The following is a 25,724-nucleotide window of genomic DNA, read 5'->3' on the forward strand; positions in this document are numbered from 1 at the left end:
CAGAATTAAGAATCACTGCAGAATCGAAGCTTGCCTGCCAGTCTGAACTTGACAGTTGAAACATTCCTCCCTTTTGTGCAGCAAACGGCAGCTGCTCAGAGTAACTGTAGTCTGTACCCAGGTTTAAGGACCAGGAAGGCTCCTGCTAGTCAACAGAAACTCAAGAAAGGTAACTCAGCAACAGCTTCTAAACAGGAAGACGCCGGAAGAAGCGTTCTTCCCGGGAAACTCCGCGACTTCCACGCACACCCCCGCTTTCCACCCCTCCGGTAGCGCGGAGCCCGCCCACCGGAAGTGAAACTGAGGAAACGCCACATCGAAGGCGTGGGCTGACGTCAGCCCGCCAACGTCCGGCGCCGTTCTTCCGGCGATGGGTGGTCCACGGATCGGAAAGGGAGGTGGAGCGGAGGCGGGGCTTGGGGCTGGTTGAAGCTCTGGTGGGTAGGTGGGCTCAGACCGAGGGGACTACGGGTCGGCGTTGGGCTCAGCGGGCTCGAACAAAGGACTCTCGGCCAGGGACTCGGCGCAGTGCCTTCTGACGGTAGCTGAGTGGCGAATCGCGGCTTCTCCGCCAACCAGTGCCCTCGCCGCGCGGTCCCAGTCGGCTTTCCTTCGGTGCCCCACGGCCAGTCCCGCGGTGGGGGTCCCGGCGCAGCGGCACCTGCTGCTGACGGACCCCGCGGCCCGCCCAGGTGCTCATGATGGGGCTGATCTTTGCGAAACTATGGAGCCTCTTCTGTAACCAAGGTGAGAAGGATGGAGCTGCGCAGCGGCTCGAATCCGAGGCAGAGGGTCTAACCGTTGGAGGGGGACAGCTGTGTGGGGGTTAGGGGAAGGTAAGGCAGGGCCCTCGGTGGACACAAACGTTCTGAGACGCAGGGAAGTGACTTAGTCGAGGGGGTGGGTAGAAACTCACTGTTTTGGGTTGGAAGAAGGTGCAAGTGATGGTTGCGAGAAACGGAATGATAGTTGCGAGAAATGGAAAGTCAGAAGAGGGGGCATTTGGTGTCCTGGGATCCAAACCAAGAATTTGGAAATTTTGCCAAAGGAAAGCGGAAAGCAACCTAATGATACCCGGAGGCATTTGGAGGGCCTTTTCCTTTTCTAATTAAGTATCCTAAGTCTTTCCCCAGGATGTGTTCGCCCAGAAACCTATCATCTTAAAAACAAACAAACAAACAAACAAACACGTTACTAGTGCTGCTTTGTTTTCCGCCCTGCTGTTTTATCCATTTAGCCGTCACGTTCTGATTTCGCCTGCTTTCCCGGACTTGGGAATGAATTGAGACACGGGCTTCTGGAAATCTTCGTCCTAAACCCTTTATTCCTTTCTTCGATATTGAAAAGCTCAGTGCTTTTGGTTCTGTGAAGGATATTGCGTGTCCGTGATTCGTTTAGAAACTGGTTCTGAGATGTCTAAAAGTTGCAAGTCCAAACGGCCAAGAAGTTGTAAAACCTGTTCTCAGTCAGAGTAAATAAGACGTGATGGCTTCTGAAGAGAATATACCCAGACAAAAGGGCCGGCTATAGGTAAAGTTTTAGGCATTCTTTTAACTGTTGTTATCTCAGTAATTAAAGCCAGTTCTAAAACAGTTTTATTTTGCATTTACCATCCGGGCATAATAAAAGCCAGTGTTTTATGATAGTAGCAATCAGTTATTGCTAGTGTGATTTATTTTTTCTGGATTTAAGAAGTTAGAAGAATGAAATGACTTTAGTCACTTGTTCTGTAGATCGATAAGAAAACGAAAATAGTCTTTTTCAAGGTTACAAGTCAATAAAGATGGATATATCCATACACATATACGTGTGTGTATAAACGGAATTACTGCAGGTTTCAAAGTGGCCAGAGTTTTAATTCCATGTGGATATTATCCATAACTTTAATACAGTATTTTTTCAGCAGTGTATGTTTTCTAATCCTCATTACATGAATTTACTATGTAAAGCAACATTTTAAGATGTGTATGAAAGTATAGAGATTAATAATTACCTGCTTATCTTTTCTCATAGTTTGAGTTCTCTTGTAATTTGTCCCATCCCCTTTTCTCTCCTTTCTGTTTTATTACTGTGTTTATCATTTTTTACAGTTGTTTTGGGGGATGTAGACTATTTTTAAAGTCTTTATTGACGTTTTTACAGTATTGCTTCCGTTTTATGTTTGGTCCTGGGGCGTGTGGGACCTTCACTCCCTGACCAGGGCTTGAACCCACAGCCTCTGCATTGGAAGGTGAAGTCTTAACTACTGAACCACCAGGGAAGACCCTGTTTTATCATTTTTTTTTGAGGCTTCTTAATCAGACTAGAAGGGAATGAAGGATGAAGAGGGAAAATTCAGATGATGAAAGACATTCAATGGGCTACTTCTATAAGTCATATAATTGTTTCGTCCTTTTAAATTCCCATTACTATTTAGGAATTTTTCTTTTCCTTTTAACTTCCTTGTTTAGAAAATTTAGAACTACATAATGGTTATTCTGTCATTGTATTCATTCATACGACTAACATTTAGTCATAGGCCATAAAGCCAGACATGAGATTTAGGCATAGGAGAGACAAAGGTTAAAAATAAACAGAAAAGTTGAAGTTAACATAGTTACTTGCTCTCAAAGTACTCAAAGAAGATGCAGCATGGTAAATTATTTCACAGATAATGTCATAAAAGCGTGGTGATGGTCACCGAGAAGGAGGCAATAAATTTTTTCTCAGGTCGTTCCTAGAAGACATTACAGGAAAAGATATACTTGGACTTCAGTGATAAATAGGTGTTTATGAGGCATGCTAAGCAGTCTGAGTAGAAGTACTAATATGCAAATAGGAGAGGAATGAAATAGTTGGGTACATGGTTTTGTTTGGCTGTATCCTAGTTTGCCTGGATGAAGTTGGAGAGGTAATGGGGAGAACCAGATCACAGAAGGCCTTGTGTGTAGACCTGCTAGCCATAGAGCCCTTCAAGAGTTTGGTCCTTATATGTTATTTTTAGAGCAGGGGAATAATATGATCAGATTGATACTTTAGTTCTGTATTTTTACTTTCTATTTGTATTCTGACAATCTCAGCATTTTCCCTTTTCACCGCTATGACACATCCAGTGATACTCAAATTACTCAGTCTTGGTTGCATATTAGAATGATATGCCCAAGGCCCCACCTCAGACCAGTTGAATCAGAAGGGGAAGGAGTGGCCCTGGGCGTCAGTGCCAAGATGACTGGAATATAAAGATGGACTTGAGGACTGTTTATCTTGCCTTAAATAGTCCTTTCCCTCATCTTTCTTCCAACGTTTGTTTCCAAGCATCTTCTCATAAATGGGATACCTTTGTGGGAATAAGTAAAATAACAGCACATGTTGGCTAAATAAAGCTATGACAAAGTGCATGTTTAATCTCTGTGACTTTTGTGTTTCCTTATTTTAAGCTAGGAGACTTATCACTTCAATGCACTTATCAATGAAGGAAGTAATTTTAAATCTGATTATCTTTGCAAACTATTGTGTATATCTTTGTGGTTGTTTATGTGTTTTGTACAAGCATATGTCAGAGGTAGTCTGAGTTCGGTTCCAGACTACCAGAATAAGGCGAATATTGCAAAAAAGCCAGTTACACAGTTTTTTTTCTTTACCAATGCACATAAAAGTTATGTTTAGGCCATACTGTAGTCTATTAAATGTGCAATAGCATTATGTCTAAAAAACAATGTACATATCCTAATTTAATTATTGCTGAAAATTGTTAGCCATCATCTGATAATGCAGGATTGCCACAAACCTTCAATTTGTAAAAAATGAAATACCTGTGAAGTGCAATAAAATAAGATTATGCCTGTGTAAAATGCATATGTAGATATCTGTCTTTAGATTCACCTCAGAAATTGAGCACTCTTCTTTTTTTAAAGCTTTCCAAGTCTCTTAGGAATGAGTAGAATATGATTTTAATTGTAGTTCATTTTCAGAATCAAAGAACAATGACATTTTAATTTCATTAACTCATCATTTCCTTCTCATTGGTTAATTTCATGCTATCATTTTGAGCAATGATGGCCAATTTGTATGGCATTGTTACTGTTATTCACTTCTGATGGCTTACATCTGATGTCTCCTGTTAGTATTTTGCTCTTAATTCTGGATTTTTTGCCAGTTTTAAACACACCAGACTTAAATTTATCACTGTCTGCCCCGTTTTCTAAAACCTGCTTTATCCATACCTTCAAATGGTTCAGATTTCTGATCAAATGTCATTCCTCATAGAGCCCTTCCCTTCCCTGACCTCTTTTACCCCAACATTCAGTCTTTACCCACCTTGTTTTTCTGAGTAAAGCTTATCACTCCTTGTAATAATATAAGTTTAGTTGTTTACAGTACTTGTCTGTTTGCTTCAGTAGAAATGAATTCCTCAAGGCATAAACTTTGTCTAATTTGTTATTGTATCCCCAATATAAAAAAACTTTGTTCAATTTTTTTGTTTTGTTTTTCAAACAAAAATTTTAGTAACACACTTTTAAAAAAGTTATATAGTTCTAAAGTCTAAATGATGTGTATTAGTCAAATCACACGTTTCTGGATAATATGCATATTCTGGATAATATGGAAATTTTAATCATAATTTGGGCTTTTTAAAGAATTGAGGTATAATCAACACATAATGTTATATTTGTTACAGCTATTCTAATTATTTGTCTTATTGTGGTAGAAGAGAAATTAGTATTTTTATACCCTTTTCCCTCATTATCCCAGGACAGTATTTTGGGTTAATCCACACCCTGTCTTTTCATTTTTGTGACTGTAAGGTTTTGTTACTACTGAGCTGCAATATGCTATAATTATGTTTCCCTTTTTCCTGCAGCTTTTCCCCCCTTGAATAATCACATCCATTGCGTTAGTTTTCTTTGTGTATGCTGTGTGCTACGTTGCTTTAGTTGTGTCTAACTCTTTGTGACCCCATGGACTGTAGCCCCCCAGGCTCCTTGGTCCATGAAATTTTCCAGGAAGGAACAGTGGAGTTTCTACATCACACCTATCATGATCTAACCTTCCTATTTGCCCCCTCAGTATTCCATCCTGCTCTTAGTTGGATCTGTTTCTCATCTTTGACTGCTATCCTGCTATTCTGGACTTGTCTTTGCTACCATTCTAGGAATTTCCTTTGCTTTTCCATTTTATTAGAAATTTCTTTTTTTTTTTCTTATTTCCTGGCTGTACTCCTTGATGAAGTACATCCTTCAGAAATTTCCTGCAAAGGTGTCCAAAGTGATAATTTTTTGTGTGTGATTCCAAATACCTGAAAATATCTTGGCCTGTCCTCATTTTTGATTTATACTTGGGCTGGATATAGAATTCCAAGTTGGAAAGCATTTCTTTCAGAATTTTGAAGGTATTACTGTCTTCCAGCTCCCAGTATTTTTCATTCTAGGAAATCTGTTTTCTTTCTTCTTAAATTTAGGATTTCTTCCTCTACTAATCTGTAAATCTTATTGGTCATATGGTACTAAATGTCCTTTCTATTTTTCTTTCTTTTGAGAGAGAGAGAGAGAGTGTGTGTGTATGTATGAGTTCTAGGGTATTTCTTTGTCTTCCAATCCTATTGACTATTTTTAGCTGTTATATTTCTAATTTATAAAAACTTATTATTTGCTAAATGTTATTTTGTTGTTGTTGTTCTTATATCATTGCTTCACAGTGCTATGTCTTCTAAGTGTCTTAGGTTTGTTTCTGTTTCATTTTCTGTTTCTGTGTATTTACCCTGGAAGCTTTCCCTATAGTCTGTTATAAGTAATTCCATTGCCTGATCTGTTTATTCATTTGTATCATGATGGGTAGTTAGATTGTTCTAAAGTGGTTTTACTTTTTTTCTTTACTTTTACCAGCAACATTTGAGGCTTCTACTTGTTCCATATCTTTACCAACATTTGGTGTTGCCAGTATTTTAATTTTAGCTATTTTGTTGGGTGTGTAATGGTGTCTCATTTTAGTTTTAATTTGCATTTCTCTGATGACTTTTGGGTATTAACACTTGTTCATGTGCTAACTGGCTGTTTGTATATCTTTCTTTGCAAAATGTTTGAATCCTTTGCCCCGCCCCTTTTTTGAGGGTCAAAAAACTTTTATTTATCCTGGAATTGTACTTCCCAGGTGGCGCTTGTGATAAAGAACCCTCCTGCCAGTGCAGGAGAGGTAAGAAACATGGGTTCTATTCCTGGGTCGGGAAGATCCCCTGGAGGAGGGCATGGTGACCCACTCTAGCATTCTTACCTGGAGAATCTCATGGACAGAGCCTGGTGGGCTACAGGTGGATGCAACAGAAGCGACTTAGCTTGAATCCTGGAATTAAGTCTTCTGTCAGCTGTGTTTTGTGAATATATCCACCCCCCCCCCCCAACCCCCAACTCCCCAGCCTATGACTTCTCTATTCATTTTTTAGTGGAGATTTTTCTGAGTGGAAGTTTTGGATTTGGTGAAGTCTCATTTCTCTATATATTATTATTTAAGTGATTGTTACTTTCTGTATCCTGCTCCTTTCATCTAGAAGCTTTAGATTTGATGCTTTGGTCTGTGAGCCATCTCAGATTGTTTTGGGGTTATGATGTGAGTAGGGGTTGGGATTCATTATTATTATTATTTTTAATGTGGATATTTGCCCCAGTAGAATTTACTGAAGACTTTTCCCCCCCAGTTGATTACTCTGGAGTCTTGATTGAAACACAGATGTTTCTCATTTGTCAGTCACTCAGTGTCCTGACCCTTCGTGACCCGGGAATCCTGCATTGCGGGCAGATTCTCTACCCTCTGAGCCATCGCTTACCTCGAGACTTTCTCTTCTTCTCTTGCAGTGACTTCATGAAAAATTTTAAAGCTGGTATTAGTCCCACCTTTGGTTTGTTAGATCTTTTCAAAGAAAAGGTTTAAATTTTCTCTTTTGTTTGTTTCTGTTTCACTAATTCTTGTTTTTCATGTCCTCCTATCTACTTTGAGTTTCCTTTCCTTCCCTACCCCCACCTTCTTAAGGGTTGGTTGGGTGCCACTCCAGTATTCTTGCCTAGAGAATCCTGTGGACAGAGGAGCCTGGTGGGCTGCTGACCATGGGGTCACACAGAGTCCGACACAGCTGAAGCGGCTTAGCATGCATGCCTGCATTGGAGGAAATGGCAAGCCACTCCAGTATTCTTGCCTGGAGAATCCCAGGGACGGAGGAGCCTGGTGGGCTGCCGTCTATGGGGTCGCACAGAGTCCGACACGGCTGAAGTGACTTAGCAGCAGCAGCAGGGTGTCATTGTTTTTATCTTTTTCCTTTCACATATAAACATCTTAAAGCTATAAATGTTCCTCTTATGTACTGCCTTGGCTTTATTTCACAGATTTTAATATATTGTATTGCATTCAGTTTTAAGAGAGGGTAAAATGTTCTCTTATATTTACCCACATTCCTGTTTTTCATGTTTTGAATTCCCATCTTGTATAATTTCCTTTCAGGCTAAAGGAACTACACTACCATTTTTGTAGTGTGGTTTTGCTGGTAGATCAGTTCTCTTAGTTTTCTTTCATCTGAAGATGTCTGTTTTGCCTTCATTCCTAAAGTGTATTTTTGCTGAGTTTTTTTTTTAACTTCATAGGCCTGTAATTTCTTAATCTATAAAGTATGCAAGGTGGCCCAGGTCAGTATTTTTGTGCATTTCTGGAGACCTGGGTTCCTCAGATTTGCCGTATAGGTAACACATTCATTGATGAAGAGGTGGGAGAGAAGGAGCTGATAAAGCTATGATGTTTTATGATTCTATAATAGTATAATATAGGACAGGATTTTTCTAATGGCTCTCCCTTTTGCCCTCTCCAAGAGGCAGACTGTGCCTCATTGCTCTCCAGGCCTTCAGGTCTCAGGTTGTGACATCATATCCTCTGACATTTTACTCCCTACCTATTGCGATAATGGAAACTTATTTTCTATACATGCAGTATTTTAAATTTCCAAGTCACTGAATTTTGGCATAGTGCATCTTTATTTGTTTAGTTACATAGTTGTTCACATTCTCTGTGTTCATAGAGGGCTTGTTCTGGTTATATGACAATTTTAGCGCAGATATTATGTATCTAGAAGATAGCAATCCCTATTTCATGACATCTAGGTGGCTATCTTTTGTCTTAAGATTAAAAGTTGGTCATTTTATCAGTTATATTTTAATAATATTCAATTTTAGCATGATAAAATATTAACATTATTTCCTGTTTATTAACTGTCAGTATTTACTGCCTCTCCAATACTTTTTTTTCGTTAGTCCATTTTCATTGTTTAATAGTCTGTGCTAAAACTACAAATTCTATTTGTTATCCTTATTAAAACTACAAATTGAGTATATAAACATTTTTTTTAGTTGGAAGAAACTTTTTTGTTTTCTTTTTCCTACTTATTTTTTTTAAGTTCCTTTTTCATCATATTTTTCCTGTTAGCCATTTTACCTGTATTTGTCTACAAGCCAGTGAGCATACTAATTTTCTTTGAAGCCTCATCCTGTATACTCTTTATGTCTTCCTTACTGGGGAGTGGGGGGATGGGGAGGAACCAGCTTTTAAGGAAATCCAAGAGAATAAACACCAAAGCCAAGACTTGTCAAAAAACTTCTGTGCAAACACTTGGTCAAAATTAAACAAAAGCTCTATGATTGAGCATTTTCCTTCATTTAATATAGATAAACCTGCTTTGTGCTGGGCTCTGGAGATTCATCAGCTAGTAGCATTGGAAACAATTATTTTCAGACCTTTGTTGAGGGTAGAGGTGCAGCTTGGTCTCCTGGAAGAGATTCCTAGTGAAGTAAGATGCCCACAGAGACCATCTCATGGGTTGTGACACAGTTCTAAAACATTTGGATTCCTTGTCATTCTGATTGTTATGGCTTACCCCCAGAATTACTTGGTTTTCCACACATAACCATGCTCAAAACACGCATTCCTTTCCCTAGGCACAGGCAGCCTATTACTCCATGACAACCTGTTTTTTTAAATAAATAATGCTATCTGGAAACATTGGGGAAAAGACAGTAAATCTTAATTTAATTACATTTGTAAAGTCCATTTGAAATAAAGAATTCAGTGTCATACATGTTATGGTTTGCCCTCTTTAAGCTTAACTGAAAATTAACTTTTGTATTCATGGAGAGTAGTTTGAAGAGCTGGAAGATAAGAATATATGGCTTACATATACATGTTGAGGAGAAGTTGCAGTTATAAAAATATACAGTTGTATAATTTTCTCCTTATAACTTTAGAAATAGCAATTTTAGTGAAGTGGAAATCTCTACTCCCTGCCCTGTAGATAAAAATGACATTAAAATATTTCAAGTTCATCCCAGAGGCAGCAGTTTGCAGTTCGACCTTTGGCATAAATCCCTTCTCACCTTAAGTTGAGACTCACTTGAACCATAACTGATATATTTTGAAATTTATTTTTTCAGCCTACTAGGTAAATAAATAATAAAAGCACATCAAATGAAAGGCAAAGGAAATTGTTTTTAATCGAAGCTACTCTACAGGAAATCACTGACAGTTACACAGCTTAGTCTCTTAGCTGATCTTTTGGGTTTCCGCACATAAAATAAGAACTGTATATGGCTTGTTGATTATGCCTAACCAAAAAGACAGCAGTACAGAACAAACTCCCTGTGTCATATTTTGCAAGCGTGAGGGCCCCCTTTTAATATCAGGTAATACCGTACACTATGGTAGTTATGATGGTAGGCTTTTGATATGTATTGATTTGAAAATTTGATAGAGCACTGTGATTGAGTAGTTTCAAGAAACTTTATATTTGATTAATCTAGACACCCACTGTTGGACATTTAAAGCAGTGTGTTAAATTTTTCTGCTTAGTCATGATAAGTCTATGTCTATGTCTATGATAAGTGACTATGATATGTGTCACTTTCCATATTTTTCTCAGTATTCCTTTGAAAACTGAATTAAATCTTTGGTCATTGACATACTCAAGTAGCAGCTAAACACAGCAGAGGCATTTGAAAGGAGGAGGAAGAATTATGGGTGTGCATAGAATACAACAGCTTTTATTTTATACTTGGCTTTTTACTAAATGCTCTTTGAACTTGATTTTATTCTTAATATATAAATAATGCTATAGAGATTTTTCAAAGGAAAGATTTCAGATAAACTTTTGGTTATTTCATGCTTTTAAAAAGCACCTAGCTGTTCTTTTACTGATGGTGCTTTATTATATAGACTCAATTTTAAGCTCAGAAGATAGGCCTCAGTTTACCTGAAGGATAGATACACATCCCTTCATCATAAGACAGAGTTGAAATTTTATGTTTTGTCTTAATTGCTAGAATTCCATGTCATTGAGGGAGAAAGGAGTCTGAAAAGTTTAACCTTGATTAACCTTAAGTTAATTAAGCATTTGAAACTTTAATGAAGTTCATACTCCATCTACCTTCAGTGTTTTCTTTCCTAACAGTTTAAACTCGGGGCCAGTCTTTCAAAATGATGGGTTATTTATGAGTTTACCATTACAAGTCTTCAGTACCATAATAGTGATTATAATACAACTGTAAGGCCAAGAGCAGTCCTGTTTGTAAGTGGCCCTGTGTGTTCACTTGAATTGCTCAGTAATGATGGTATTATCTTTCCATAGCCTTCTCCTGGCAGGAGTACTCAGGTTGAGTGCACCTTTATATTAGAGGCTTCTTCTCATGTCCGCCAGGGCCACGTGGTCTCCAGATCCTGGGCAGGTGGAGTTTCCAGCTGTCGCCAAAATTTAGGATCTCTGTTCCTCCACTAATAAGAGTGCTGTCATTCTTGTACTGTTCTCGGGGACAGAAGCAGAGCAGCACTTGAAGATTGAGTCCATCAGAAATTACGGGATACAAATCAAAAGTCAAAAAAGAAAAAGAATGATAGTTAAGATAAGCAAACAAGTTGTATTTTTTTTAAAAAGTAACTCCTGCCATAGTGAAAATAGCCTTTCCAGAGGACCATGTCGTTTGTCTTGCAGTACCATCGACAGTGCCTGTGTAGCATGCGGGTCATGAGAAGGTAGACATGTTTTGTCACGTGAGAACTCATATGTGAATTATGGCTCCTCCTTTTGATGGGTGCAGTATTGATACTGTTTGGTTAGATGTATAATCAGAATTTTGACATTCATCAGAGGTTACCAAGAGCATCAGGGATCTGCTATGAAATGTAGCAGATTCACTACAAATCAGTTGATTATGTGGCTGTTCTTAGGGCAACTTCCTTACATACCCTGTTGAGTTCACTGGTAACTTTTTAAACGTTCTGCCCTGGGAAAGAGGAATCATACATTCTGTATAGGTTAAAAGTCTAGCAAAGATGCTATGTAAAATATTTTCTGAATTCCAAGGCAGTTCCCAAATATCTACTACTTAACAGAATAATTAGCTGGGCCTTAAAAATGTGTTATGAAAGAAATGACACTTCTAACGCATGGCACCAGAAGAGGGGAACTGAAGAGTTTTTTTGTATGAAGAGTGGAAACAGTTGAAAAAGCATGAAAAACTTAGTAATTGCTTATTTGTCTGTAAATTAATGGGAGGAAAAAAGTCTGGTTGAAATTATGTGTCTTAAAGAAATTGTACATCTTATTATTGACAGGGAATACTTTTCAGTTTTTTTGGATTTTTAAGTGGAAAGGAAAAAAAATCTCGGTATGTGTAGATGGGAAAACATCCGACTGTAAAAACAACTTGATAAAAAACTAATTTGATTAGTAGAGAGGGCAAGCAGTTGTGTACAACGCTTTTTTTTTAAACTTACATTTTAAGTCATTCTGTCTCATCAAGATTACTATTTGGGTTTTTTCTCCAAACTCAGTATAAGTGAGAAAGTTCTCTTTTGCCTGCATCTTACCATCTCCCAGATTGTTTTATAAGAGAGAGAGAAAGTCATAACAGATTGCCTCATTTAATGCAAGTAGCCTTGATATTGTAAAGCTTTCTTTCTGTCTGTATCTTAATCCAGGAATAAATATCCAGTGAATGATTCTCATTAGAGAGCTAAGTAATAATCATTGTTGAAAGCGTGTAATTGAAGTGTGCAGCAGTGTTAAATGTTTCTGGTTTGCTTTCTTTTTGTAGAACACAAAGTAATTATAGTGGGACTGGATAACGCAGGGAAAACCACCATTCTTTATCAATTGTAAGTATGGGTGTTTGATTAAGCAGTTTTTATTTTCAATATTGGAGCTAATTTTGTATAATTAATAAGAATGAGATGCCATTATAAGGGGAAAACTTAAACATACGGTTTTGTATTTAGCCAAACAGAAAATTTATTAAGCAGTTTTTAAGGTAAATTTGCTGTATGTTTGCTACAGCCTTCAAAAACACTCATTTTTTTCCAGCCTTGAAAGAAAGAATTAATATTAAACTAAAAATAATGTAAGCACACATTCCTGTGAGGGAAGGATGGGATAAAGTGCGTTTTGCTGAGCTCATTCCTCTGAGTCTGTGTGAATAGAGTGATATCTTGAAGCTATTACTGCTCTCCTGACTAATAGCTCAGGAATTGTTTAACATACCCAGACTTGTCAAATCAAAAGAAATGAAGATCGCACCTGAAAATACGGCTTCAGCGGCTTGCAACAAGAGGCTTGAGACTTCCAGAGAGATACATTACTACTTTCAGGATATTTTAACAGCCCATCAATCCACTTGTCAGACTGCCTGTCATTATCCTCTCAGTGCCAATGCAGTGATCCTGGTTAAACAGTGGAAATGGATCTGTGTCCCAGGCATTTTAACACATAATTATAAAATACAGTGCTCCATTGTGTGCTTCTTGTCTCTTCCCACCTCATCTTAAGTATATCAGCTGACAGCTCTCCAGAAATACTTCACTTAAGCAATGCTTAATGTTTTTTTTTTCGGCCGCTTTGCTGAAAAGCTACCAACTTACGGCTTGTTGTTTCGGAGTTGAATAACTACTTGTTTTTCTTTGAAACATTCATCCATTGGTCGTTATGTAATTTAGTGTGCCTTAGCCTTTGGCTGTTAGAAATAAACATTTCAGAAACCTGTCATCATTGTTGAAGTAATTTTGCATATAGCTTCAAAAATATGTACATTAAACCCAAGGGGAGAATTACAAGCTTCTTCTAACATAGTACTGACATAGGCAGATAAATTTTGTTGAATTAATTGATTAATATAGCTTAACTGATGATTATGATAATACACGTGATATGAGCATCAGTGTATTTTCATTTGCCCATCGACTATAGTTTTGGTTAATAGACATGTAGGAATCTTTATGGCTGAGCCAAGTTTTAGCTTTCTCAGCGTAGACAGTCTTTAAAATGATCTCAAGCCCTTGTGGCTCAGTTGGTAAAGAATCTGTCCACAATGCAGGAGACCCGGGTTTGATCCCTGGGTGGGAAAGATCCCCTGGAGAAGGAAATGGCGACCCACTCCAGTATTCTTGCCTGGAGAATCCCATGGACAGAGGAGCCTGGCAGACTGCATACAGTCTGTGGGGTCGCAAGAGTCAGCCATGACTTAGTGACTAAACAACCACCATACTCAAGCCCAGAACAGGATGGCACATCGACTGTAGTTTTAGTTAATAGACATCCAGTGATCTTATGGCTGAACCAAGTGTCAGTTTTCTCACGTAGACAGTCTTTAAAAAATGATAGCCTACTTACTATTCATTGGTTACTACTTTACAAGTATAGATGACACAGTCACCTAGAAATTTGCTCTTTCAGCATAGGGGATTGGTTCTGCTCTAACTGATAAGAAGACATGGGACTATTGGAATTCTGGCCACAAAAATGCACTCTCACACCACACAGTTCTGTCCAGATCAAGCCTGTAGTTTATTCTATTAAAAGAACCAAAAAGCATTCCTTCAGTTGTTGTTTGTGTAGGTATTGTTTTTACAAATGTTCTGCAAGGTTCTATTTTTGTTGCTAGTGATTACCATCATTGGTGCAAGTAAAAAAGGTTGATTTATATGAAAATACAGAAATAACAGTTGCTTTGGGTTCTCAAGATTTACAAGAGTTTTTTTATGGTATCTGTCTTTTAACAGCTTAATGAATGAAGTGGTTCATACATCTCCAACCATAGGAAGCAATGTTGAAGAAATAGTTGTGAAGAACACTCATTTTCTTATGTGGGATATTGGTGGTCAAGAGTCACTTCGGTCATCCTGGAATACGTATTACTCAAATACAGAGGTATACTGAGGTTACTTCTGAATTTGAATGAGAAGAACCAAAGAGTAAACCCAGAAAACAGATAGGCTGTACAGAAGGCATAGTGACAGTTCCCTTTTAATAAGATTCTTTCTCTGTAAGGAATTTGAGGTTTTCAAATTAAAGAGGAAAGGCAAGTCGGAAGAATAATGGGAGCTATTACTAGTGGAGTGCTTACTGTTGTCCCGCTCTCTCAATTCATCCTTAGGCTAATACTGTAATATCTCCATTGCTGGAGACAGTGGACACTAGGATGAGCTATATTACCTTTCCCAACCTTACAAGAGGCTGTGGTTAGGGGGAAATACAGTATTTTAAGCATAGTTTAATATAGGATTTTTAAATCACATAAATTGAACATTCACGTTTTTGATGAGATTATATTTTAAATAAAAAGCAAATGATTTGCAAGCCATCCTCCCAGCATTTGCTTTCATTTATTTCATTATTTGAGTCAACCCAGGAAGCAAATCTGGAGTATCTTTTATATTTGTATTTATTTAATCTTTTTAGAGGCAAGTTTTTTTTTTTTAAAGTGCAGTGCTATTGAGAGGTTTATCTTCAGGAATGCTAATGCACAATTGCATCTATAGTTTTTATTTACAAAGAGGTACACCAAGCCAGTTACTTTTTCTGTAATGAAACCTCTTAAAAATTGAGGTTTTTTTTTTGAGAAGGAGTTGCAGAGGAGGTGGGAGTATTGATGCAAGGAATTTTTGGTGAATAACTTGTCTTTTAAAATTAAAAAAAAAAACCTATTCCTCTAGATTTATAATATAATAGCCTATGTGTATGTGTGTATATATTCTAGTGCAGTGTGTGACTGGCCAAACCATGATGGCATATCATAGATATTTAGCAGTTGTAGTAGTGCTTAATTATTTTTATTTGCAAGGGGAGGATAGGTTGATAGGCTAATATTTACGGTTATAGGTTAGATTAGTATATATTTCTATATAACATAGTAAAATAACATTCTGAAAATAAAATGTGTTAGAATAAGGGAAGAACAACATTTTAACATAGCTGTAATTTCTTCAAAGCTCACAGTTAACTCCAAGTCTGAAAGGAGCAGTTACCTTTGGTGAATAGATCAGAGTTGGTTCCAGCTGATTCATATGTATTGATAACATTCCTAAATGGTAGTTTTTCAGTTTGTTGACACAAAAAGACTTCACATTGGTCCAGAAAGACATACATTATTAGTGAGTCCACTTACATGAATTGTCCTTAGGAACTATTTCTACAAGAATATCAAAATTACTACAGAGAACTTTTTTTGACCTTCCATGTAATGTAGCATAGTAGCATAGCACATAGCATTTGCAGTCTTAGGTTCTTAGGTAGAGATTTTATCTACATAGTGATTTTTGTTCACTTTTTTCACCCTTCTTATCTTGCGTCTTAAATTCTTTACGTCATTTAAAAGCTGAAATGTCTCCATTTCAGTACAGCAAGTTACACAGTCATTGAGTAATTTCTGACACCTTCCTTCTTTAACATACAGAGTTACTTCCTGTATTCTGTCTGTTCTGATTGTATTTCTTACATTTGTCCCCTGTTTTTACATTTCCTTTTATCTCTTCGTAAGCTCTTATTAGTTTGTGCTGGGGTTGCTCTAGTTGTTTGTTTTCCCCAATTGTAAAGTCATCTGGACAATATGGCTCTACCCTCCCTGTGTATTTGACTCCTCTTCTGTAACCCTCAAAATGTTTAGTCTCATTTCTTTTTCTTCTGTATAAGATGTTCGAGTTAGGGATGATTTCTCATTGTATCTTATTTTTCTTATCAAAGATGCTATATTGTGAATATGTAACACACCTTTATTTACACCATTATCAATAGCTTTCTCCTGTTCTCTTAGACTATTAGTAACATCCAAGTGTGTGTGTATATTTCCATTTAACACATTTTTCTTGCCCTTCTATTGTTGATATTTTATGTAAAAAAATTTTTTTTAAGTTTTAGTGAGTTATTTAAATTACTCTGACTTTTTTTTAAAGACTGTGGCTTTCTTTTTTAAAAATACCTTTTACTACCTGCATTTTAAAATAAATCTTAGTATATATTTTAAGGGCATATTATATATTCAAATATCACTTTAAAAAAATAAACTGCAGCATGGTTTTTATTTGTTGAAGTTGTGTTATGTTTCTTATTAACATTTGGATTTTACTGCTTGATGTGATTCAGTATAATACAAATTCTTTATGATGAAAAAGACCAGTTTTATAGTGATGATGTTGTCATAGTAGAAAGTACTTATAGCACATAGAGTAGTTTTGCAGAAAACATGAACATCGCATTCAGTTTTCTTTCTTTTTACTTGTCTTCTAGTTCATCATTCTTGTGGTTGATAGCATTGACAGGGAACGACTCGCTATTACGAAAGAAGAATTATACAGAATGTTGGCTCACGAGGTAACTTTTGAAAACAAACATAAATGGAGTGAGGTGTCCACTTACTGGTTTTGTGTTTTCACAAAGATTAATGTGCTCTGCTATTGGTTATTTCTTCATTAACAAAGTTTTATATATCAAACTGATGAAAGTCATGAAGTCAAAAAATTTTAATACTTTATCAAACTTAAGAAAACCCAACACATTAATCTGGAGACTGATGCTATTAATTGAAAATAGTCTTCACAGTTAAAACTACTTGTAAGTCTGACAAATTGTGGCAAGAGAATGGAGAATTTAAGATCTTTTCATCCCTACAGTTTATAATGGGCTATCCTGGTGGCTCAGTGGTAAAGAACCCTTCTGCCAATGCAGGAGGTTAATCTCTGGGTCAGGAAGATCCCCTAGCCCAATCCGGTATTCTTGCCTGGAAAATCCCATGGACAAAGGAACCTGGAAGGCTGCAACCCACGGGGTTGCTTAATTCTAAATAGTTCATATATACAAAAGACTTCGAAAGTAAAACATTTACGTCGCTGCCACTCAATATAAGATGTTAAATACCTTGTGATATCTCTCCAATCTGATTTTCTTCCCTTCTCTCTGAGACGATCGTGAAAGATTACACCATCCTAAAAGTAATGAATATTATGCATATTATCACTGTGCACATTATTACTACAATTTTGTGTACCCATCAACAACTATATAGTATTTTACTCTTAGTATATATACCACAGTTGATCTGTTCTTCTGTTAATGAACATTAAAGTTACTTCCAGTGTTTCCAGTTCTGTAGTGAACGTTAATCAATGAGCTTCAGTTAAACAGACTAATTAGTATTGTTACCCAACCCTCACCTTCAGTACTCTCCTTTAAATTCTGGATAGATTCTATAGTATACTATATTGACCTGTTAGAATATTGCTAAGATAATTTTAAGTCATTATTTCAGACTCAGGTTTATTTTACTTTTAGCTTGACCCATGTGGCCCAACAACAGAAAAATAACTTTTAATATCTAGCTTATATTAGTTTAATGTCTTTGTTAGAGTGAATCATTAAATCATGGTTCTTTGAAGTCATTTTTTATTTCAACAAAAATTTTAAATTATTAGTGCCTGATTAAAGTACAGAGATTTCATTATAATTGTTCCATAGGACCTATTCTACCCTCCTGCTTCATTAGTTTTATTTTTAATTGTGATATTTGACATATTATAAATATTTTCATTGGGGGAGAATTGTCCACCTGAAACTCTCACAGCATTAATAATTGCCTGTACTCCAATATAAAATTTAGAAGTTAATAGAAGATTTCATGTTGATTGCAGGATTTACGGAAGGCCGCAGTCCTTATCTTTGCCAATAAACAGGATATGAAAGGGTGTATGACCGCAGCTGAAATCTCTAAATACCTCACCCTCAGCTCAATTAAGGACCATCCGTGGCACATCCAGTCCTGCTGCGCTTTAACAGGGGAAGGGTGAGTGTGTGGCTTCTTTCACATTTCTCGCAAGTGTTTTCCTCATCTTGCTTTCTTCTTTGAATCCTGTTCCATTTTTGTTCTTATGGTGTCTCAGGTTGAAATAATTTTACTCAAATGCTACTGTTAAATTACAGTTTAACTAAGTTACCAACAATTTTTTTTTGTAACTTAGTATAAATGGAATGTTTCACCAAAGAAGAGTAAGAACAAACTTTTGAAGAAAGTTTTTACAATGTAGATTTTCAGTTGTTGTTCATTTCTTGCTTGTGTCATTCGTTAACTGGGAGAAAACTAATGTAACCTGAATAAAAGAGGAGATGTCAAAGAAATTAAGTCTAAACTCCCAGCTTTCCACAAGAGTGCGTCTCTTATCAGGGGTCATTTTGGGAGGCACACTTCTAAACAATGAACAATTAAGAAAAATGCCATTCTAATGTATTCCTCCTTTTCAAAGAACTTACATTTGGACATAGTAGGCTGAGGAGAACCCATTGTATTACATATGGACTACCCGGTTTATTTCTAGCAACTTAGTTATCCTCAAATCAAACTGACCTTCTCATTATTTCTCATACTAGAAATAACTTGTAATATAGTAGCTATATGTTGATGTTTGGACCTATACTTGTAAAAGTATACTTAGAGTAGACTTAAAGGATGCTTTCAGTTTTTAATACATAGTTTCTTTATTTTGAAATGACTTTTGCTTTCTGTTTCAGGTTATGCCAAGGTCTAGAGTGGATGACCTCCCGGATTGGTGTGAGATAACTTTTTTGCTCGAAAGAGACTCTATTTATTCTGTGACATGAACCTAGTACATTTGGCTGCTAAAGCAGCAGCATGTTTAATTAATTTATAACAACACAAACCTCTGTGAGCAACACTTGAATCAAGTGCAGCTGAACTGGAACATAAAAGATTTTTTAACTTTTTTTTAATGCACTAATCTTCAGTTGGATAAACATAATGTATAACTGTTTTCAGCAACAGAATTCTTCAGACTGCTTATTCTAATTATTCAACGACTGCCTTTTAAGAAATATTTGTCATATGTTTAATGTTTTCTGAAGTATTGTAATAACTTTAATGACCAGTTTCTTTTCATTTCTTGACTGCTCCCTCCCCCTATCAGATAATTACCAGTTGTGGAAATTGTCAGGTACTGTTTGCAAACTTACCCAGCACTAAATATTTGCTCCCTCTGTAAACCACTTACTTTTGGACAGAACTTTATTATAGAGAAAGAAATATGCCTAAAAGATGTATATTTAAGGAGTGGATGAAACATCATGAGACCTGCCTTTTAAATGAGTTGCTTTACCCCACATTATTGCAAGTCATGGAATAATTTTCAGTTTCTATTAGCATCTCAATTAAGAAGGCTGTTTATCTTAGAAGAATTAACTTCAGTTTTCAGCCTACAACATGGGATTGGTTTTGGTTAAAAATTAATAATAGTAAAATATTTATTTCAAAGCCCAACTTCAATAGTAAATACTTTGATTAAATATGGTATTTTTAAGAATGTCACATTATTCAATGCATGTATAACTATCAGAAATTACTAAAGTATACCAGCACTGAAAATATAACAAGGCACTTGAAATATATTTTTACTATCAATTACAAACAACTTTATTATCAGGAGAAAGTTCAACTGTTTCATTTGCAAGGGTACCACATCTGCTTTGGGCAATAGTTAAAAAGCAGAAGAATAAACAGTTCATTTTATTTCTTAGAATTTGAAATTGTATGATAGCGTCTCTACCACCAGCAGTATATTACTTAAAAAATCCATATGACTTTCCTTAAATCTGTTGTAGTATAATAGGCTTGAAACAATTGCCATTTGTGTAATTATGCCTTGTGTTCTAAAATCTTTTACTGGATTATAGGAAACTGCTGAACTTAATCGTGGCTTTTAGAATATTACTATGAAACTCAAGTTTAATACACTGACAACTTAAAAGATTTTTTTGCTAGTTAAAAACTCATAATCTAGCAAAAGTTTATTTTATTGGATAGCATTAAAACATTTTTAAGGCAGTGGTCTAATATGAACAGTAATCTACATAGTGCATACCTTAAGAGAGCAGGGAAAAGTATTGTAGTTTTGATCCTCTTTATTTCAAATGTGTGCTTTTGCTATGATGAAAGGGATAAAACACACACATAGAGAATAATACTTTATTTTTTGCAGTATTCTTTCATTTGAGTCAAAAATAGGATTCAGTGTTCATAAAAATATCAATACCTATTCAAAAGTGATATTTTAATATTTTTACTGTAGGTTGTTTAAATTTTGCTGTTTTCAGGTATACTGGATTTGTTATAGTCTAATTAATTTAGTTGAATGTGGTGACATTTTTCTGATTCCTATTTAGTAGTAGTACTCCCTGGAACTGGAAATCACCAGAGGAAAACTCTCTGGGCTTTGGGACCTAGTTGGGACTTGTTTTCAACCTTTTTCTTAAGTGATACTGTACCAGGTAGAGGGTAAATTTTGTTTTTAATATAATGTATAATCAGGAACAGGAGAGAAAAATAGACAAGAATCAACATGGTGTGTATGTGGGGTAGAGTAGGGGCAGGAGAAATTATGAAAATCCCATTTACCTAAAGCACACTTTGCCAGAATTTCTATCTTGGGTTGTATAGTTTAGCCATGAATACTGGGGATAATTCTCTGAATTCTTTCCTGAGAAAAATCATATTTAATACTCCTGTATTTGTTCTTATTGTGATATCTTTCTTCTTGTATCTAATAAGATTGGCTGGCTCCATTTTCTTCTATCAAATTATATGGTTATTTTTTTATATTACCACATCAGCATTATACTGAAAGTGTTAATAGTCGATCGTATTTTGTCAGACTACTAGTGTAGACTCAAGTTTTCTATTTGATCTTTAAAATACAATTTGTTTTATTTTCTAAATGCTTTTTAAAAAATATTTGTTGGTTCTGGATTAGAAATGATTTATGTTAGCTGTGTGTTGAAGATGAAATAGATGTCCAGCTAGGTTTTGTGCCAACGATTGGGAAAAGTTCAATTAGAAAATTCATGTAAGACTTTTTAAGTTTTTTTATGGGTTCTCATTAGATAGTTCCTCTTGTAGTAATATGAAAACTGATTATCCTTTACTCCAAGAGAATGTTTTGACCCAAGCACGTATTTAACATTGAAGCATTGATTCTGACATTTATTGAAAATCAGTCATCTATAAGATACTGTCTGATGAAAAAATGTAAATTGTGATTAGTGCCTTTATCTGTATTTTGAGATAAGTTCTCAATTTTGTATTATACCTGTTCTTTAGAAGTCATACTTGCAGCTCATTAATTTAACAATAGTTCAGGTTTCACCCTCCCCGTCAATCCCTTAGTTGCCTAGCAAAATTTCTAATAAGTGGTAGAAGGCAGGGGGTAGAAGTAACCCATGTTACTTCTGGGAGATTATTCTACCTATTGTTTTTAATTTGAGATGAAGAAGCTAAATTTAAACAAATCTTTGGTTATAGCTAAAATGTAACTGTTACCCTTGTAAGTTCAAGGCATTTTTCTTAATATTGAACATGTTGCATTCTTCCTGTTTAAACCCATCTTTCTTATCAAATCCCACTTGAGAACTTTTAGAATTAATAAGCCTTTTTATATGGGAACATAGCTGCATATTTTGTTAATGTAATTTAATTCCTTAAAATTTGAAATAATATATCTATAATCTATTGAATAACATGATTAAGTACAAATTTTTGCTTTTAGGTTCTTTGTTAGTATGCTTAAAGGTATAATTTTATTCTAGCTTCACTAGAGGAATGAGGATAAATTGAAATTTCATTGTTAAAAATTATTTTTTAAACAGATGCTACTCTTGTAACCATAGTCATTTTGATTAAACATAAATTAACTTTCATTATCTTTAACCTAAGGAGAAAACAATTATTTTCCTATGGAAACTGTCAGTGATATAGGCAGTGCTGTAAGCATTAATCTCTGAAGAGTTATGGGGAGCCACAAAGCAAAGAAAATTTTAAAACGATAAAAGCTTTATTTTTTAAAAAGTATTTTTGATGTAGTATCTTAGGATGAATTATAAATGGATTTGTCTCTGCCTAGAGCTCACTGAATTCTTAACTATGTAAAAGAATACCAGTTGAAAAAACGTACTGGTATTATACCTAGAATAGATTAATTCCCTTGATATTTATCTTTGAAGACCAACTTTCTGAGCCTAACTGGCTTTGGATCCAAAACATACTTCATACTTAGTTCAGTTCTAAAGGATCTTTTTTATCTTGTCAGGGTATAGTCACTTCACGATACAGCATGCTGGCTTGTAGCCAGTAGAATGTAGGGCTGGCTATCTAAAGCAGTAGATTTGAATCTCAATTTGGCCGTGACCTGTTTGACCTTGGACAATTACTATTGTTTGTGGCCTTCTTACTATTTTTCCCATACTGAAGAAAACTAGAGCAGCAGTGCAACTTTTGGTTTTAAAATTCTGAAAGTTTATATACTACTATTAAAAACTGAAGGAAGAAAAAAACACCCAAAACACAACAACGAAAAAGAAACAAACCAGACAGAGGAAGGACATGTAATATGAAATTGCATTTATTTTACTCTATTATTTGATTCCCACCTCATTATCATTTCATTTAGTATATCGATACAATCAAATAAGAAAGCAAAGAATCAACTAGTAACTGCTACTCCACTTAAACTGAGCTAATAGTTAATGAAAATGCAAAACAGAAAATGAGCCACATATTGCTAAGATACTTAAGCTATTTCCAAAACACCAGTGTATACTGGGAAGTGCTCTCTTCTAGAAAATATCTTGATTATTTTCCTGGCTTTTACTAATTGGATGGAAGTGGTTAGTTTGTTCAGAGCTTATTGGCTTTAGAGGATTACCCCAAACTCCAGTTCTGTGTTGATTTTCCAGTATTGAAAGGATAGTGCATCCAGGACGTCAATATTTTACAAATGTCTCTATAAATCTGTAAGTAGTTTATATTCAAAGTCAGTTTTTTCAGTAATGTCTCCTTATTCATTTAGCATTACTGTGAAGACTGGCATCTAAAAGCCAGGTCCCCAAAAAGTATATTTTAAGAGTTTCAGGTAACCAGAGTTATACAGAAGAAGGCCAGTTAAAAAAAAAAGTTTTTTTAGCTGCTTTGTTTTAAATTCAAGATAGAAAACATATTGTGTTTCACAGACCTAAAATCAGCTTTAAATATATAAAGTCTTGTGAGATATTTGAGAAATGTTAATTTAGAGGTTTAGAAGCATGTGTAGAAACAAAAGTCAGAAAACTTGATATAATGTGAGGTTAAAGTCTTCAGTAGAAAATTTGAATGAAAACAGTGAACTGCCCCCATGCAAGGCACTTAAAACTACTAGAAAATTTGTCTTACTGTAGAACCGGATGGCCTATATTACTGTTAATGTGACCAAAGGATTGAAGACTGATCAGGTTTCTAGAATTTGAGAGTATAGTCACAAAAAGCCCCTTTTGCATTTTTATAAACCAGTAATCTGCCTTTTTTTCCCCCCCTAGAAATGGAGAAATAATGTGCTGTACATGTCTTCTGGAATAGAAAACAAAATTCTAGAAGAATAAAAATGTTCTCTTGCACAAACTTGTAAAATTTTAATTTAGAAATTACCTCATTTTTCAGTCCATATGGTGGTGTCCTCCAGTTTGCTTGATGTGGCACCATCCCATTAAAGTCCCCTTCCCCCAGACTGGATTGAAATAGGCAGATTTCACAACTAAGGGATAACATTCCTCAAAGACTGTTTTCTTTTAGTCTAGTTTACCACCAGCAGGACTAACGTGGAGCAGATCCACATACTGTTCATTAAAGCACATGGCCAAGTGCTTAGTCAATATTTAATCAGTTTAATTAAAACCAAGTAAGGGAAAGGAAAAACCTTAAAATTTAATTGATTTTTATTATACTGTGAATATATTTGCATCAGTGTTGGTAAGATATCAAATGACTATCAGTTGAGGTTGGTTATATATCATTTATTTGTTATCTTTTGGCCATATTCATAAAAGACTATAATCATTTTAATCTTCTTACATTTTCCTTCAGGAAATTCAGGGACTCTGCAGCCCCTATTTTGTTCTCTTGGAGTAAACTATTCAGTATAGTTAGGAAAACTTTTCATTTTGATTTTTCTTAAAAGTTGAGCTGCTATTTCATTAAAAGTGTGAAATAAAATGATGGTTATGATTTTTTTCCATTATGTAATTATTATAAATTTTACTTTATTGATCACTGTACAGAGGATGATTAAAAAAAATAAAGCTAATAATCATTCAGCTTTGCTTTGTGTTAGTTCTGATGAGAATATAATGATTATAATTGCACATTGCCATCTTAACATAAATTGGTGCTTTAGAGCATGAAAGAGGAAACAGCAGGCCCTATATAATATACTTCTTGCCTCAGAATGTAAAACTACATTAAAGTGTCTGTATGTTTATGTTCATTTCTTAAGATTTATACAAATTATTATCCATGAAGCTTCAGGCTTTCTGCAAACATTGTTACAGTATCTTAGCTACTCAGCTTGGTAAAATGAAGATGGTGTTAATAAGTCCAGAATTATGACTTGGATCTCTCTGGGGGTCCACTGGTATTGTACAGAGGAAAAAAATGTCTTTCATGCCACAAACTTGCTTCTTAATCCCAACCAAACAACTGAGATGTGTGCTATTGGTTCAGTATATAAGCATTCATAAAATTAAAAGAGCAAACAAATTATTTAATGCACTCACATCATCACTTCTTGAAAGTGGTTCAAAACATGTTCTTTTAATGGTGGGGTTTAAAAGACGTTTTAAAGTTTTAATAGTTTTATTACTGTCAGTCATAAAATGCTTCTATATGTTAAGTTTAGGTTCCTGGTACTCATGACTTTATTTCTGCAATTATGCTGTAATACATTGCTTGCATGCCTACTTATCCAAGTGAAAGGATGCTGTTTGCTCTGGAATGTTCATCTTTTAGACAGGTTTTGGCTCATTTGCAATCATGGTGCAATACAGTGTAACATTGTTTTCAGTCAACAGTTTTATTTTTGTCATAATAAATAATTACTTTTCCAATATGACATGAACCCAGTGTTTCTGTTGTTGTTTTTAAGGTAAAATTTAACAGTCTTGCTGCAGGTGATAGAAACTTACCTAAGCAAATGTAGAGGAATTTTTATAATTCAAAATGAGGTGCTGGTGCAACTGCTGAGCCCACATGCCACAGCTACCGAACGCCGAGCACCTAGAGCTCATGCTCCACAACTGAGAAGCCACCATAAGGAGAAGCCCATGTGCTGCAACTAGAGAAAGCCTGCATACAGCAGCAAAGACCCAGCATAACCAAAAACAAACAAACAATGAGGTGGTAGGCTCTCATGGAACCCAAGGTCAGGAATACACTTGGACTTCTGGAACAGCCTGGGACTGGAGACCGAGAAACACTGAGGAGAAACCAAGAGCTTGCCTTTCTCTTACTTTTCTTTCTCAAATCCACTTCTAGACTGGATTTTTCTGTTTCCTAGTCCCATGCCATATAATGTCCAAGTTTATAATAGCTCCCAAAGTT

The 25,724-nt window shown here is 35.7% G+C and overlaps 1 protein-coding gene across 1 annotated transcript; it reads left to right on the plus strand.

The window, feature by feature from the left end:
• The first annotated feature begins 24 nt into the window (after positions 1-24).
• Positions 25-25,231, plus strand: ARL5B (ARF like GTPase 5B). Its single transcript, XM_020872690.2, has 6 exons — positions 25-747; positions 12,093-12,153; positions 14,050-14,197; positions 16,553-16,636; positions 17,950-18,101; positions 18,824-25,231. The coding sequence occupies exons 1-6, from the start codon at positions 699-701 to the stop codon at positions 18,870-18,872; spliced, it is 543 nt and encodes a 180-aa protein (XP_020728349.1). The 5' UTR covers positions 25-698; the 3' UTR covers positions 18,873-25,231.
• The last annotated feature ends 493 nt before the right edge of the window (positions 25,232-25,724 follow it).

This window comes from Odocoileus virginianus, chromosome 9 (genome assembly GCF_023699985.2).
Source record: "Odocoileus virginianus isolate 20LAN1187 ecotype Illinois chromosome 9, Ovbor_1.2, whole genome shotgun sequence".
Classification (NCBI taxonomy): Eukaryota; Metazoa; Chordata; class Mammalia; order Artiodactyla; family Cervidae; genus Odocoileus; species Odocoileus virginianus.

Coding starts and splice junctions, on each gene's coding strand:
- ARL5B (XM_020872690.2), top strand. CDS start 699: ATGATGGGGCTGATCTTTGCGAAACTATGGAGCCTCTTCTGTAACCAA. Junction 14,198..16,552: donor CGTATTACTCAAATACAGAG/GTATACTGAGGT, acceptor CTTGTCTTCTAG/TTCATCATTCTTGTGGTTGA. Junction 16,637..17,949: donor ACAGAATGTTGGCTCACGAG/GTAACTTTTGAA, acceptor TGTTGATTGCAG/GATTTACGGAAGGCCGCAGT.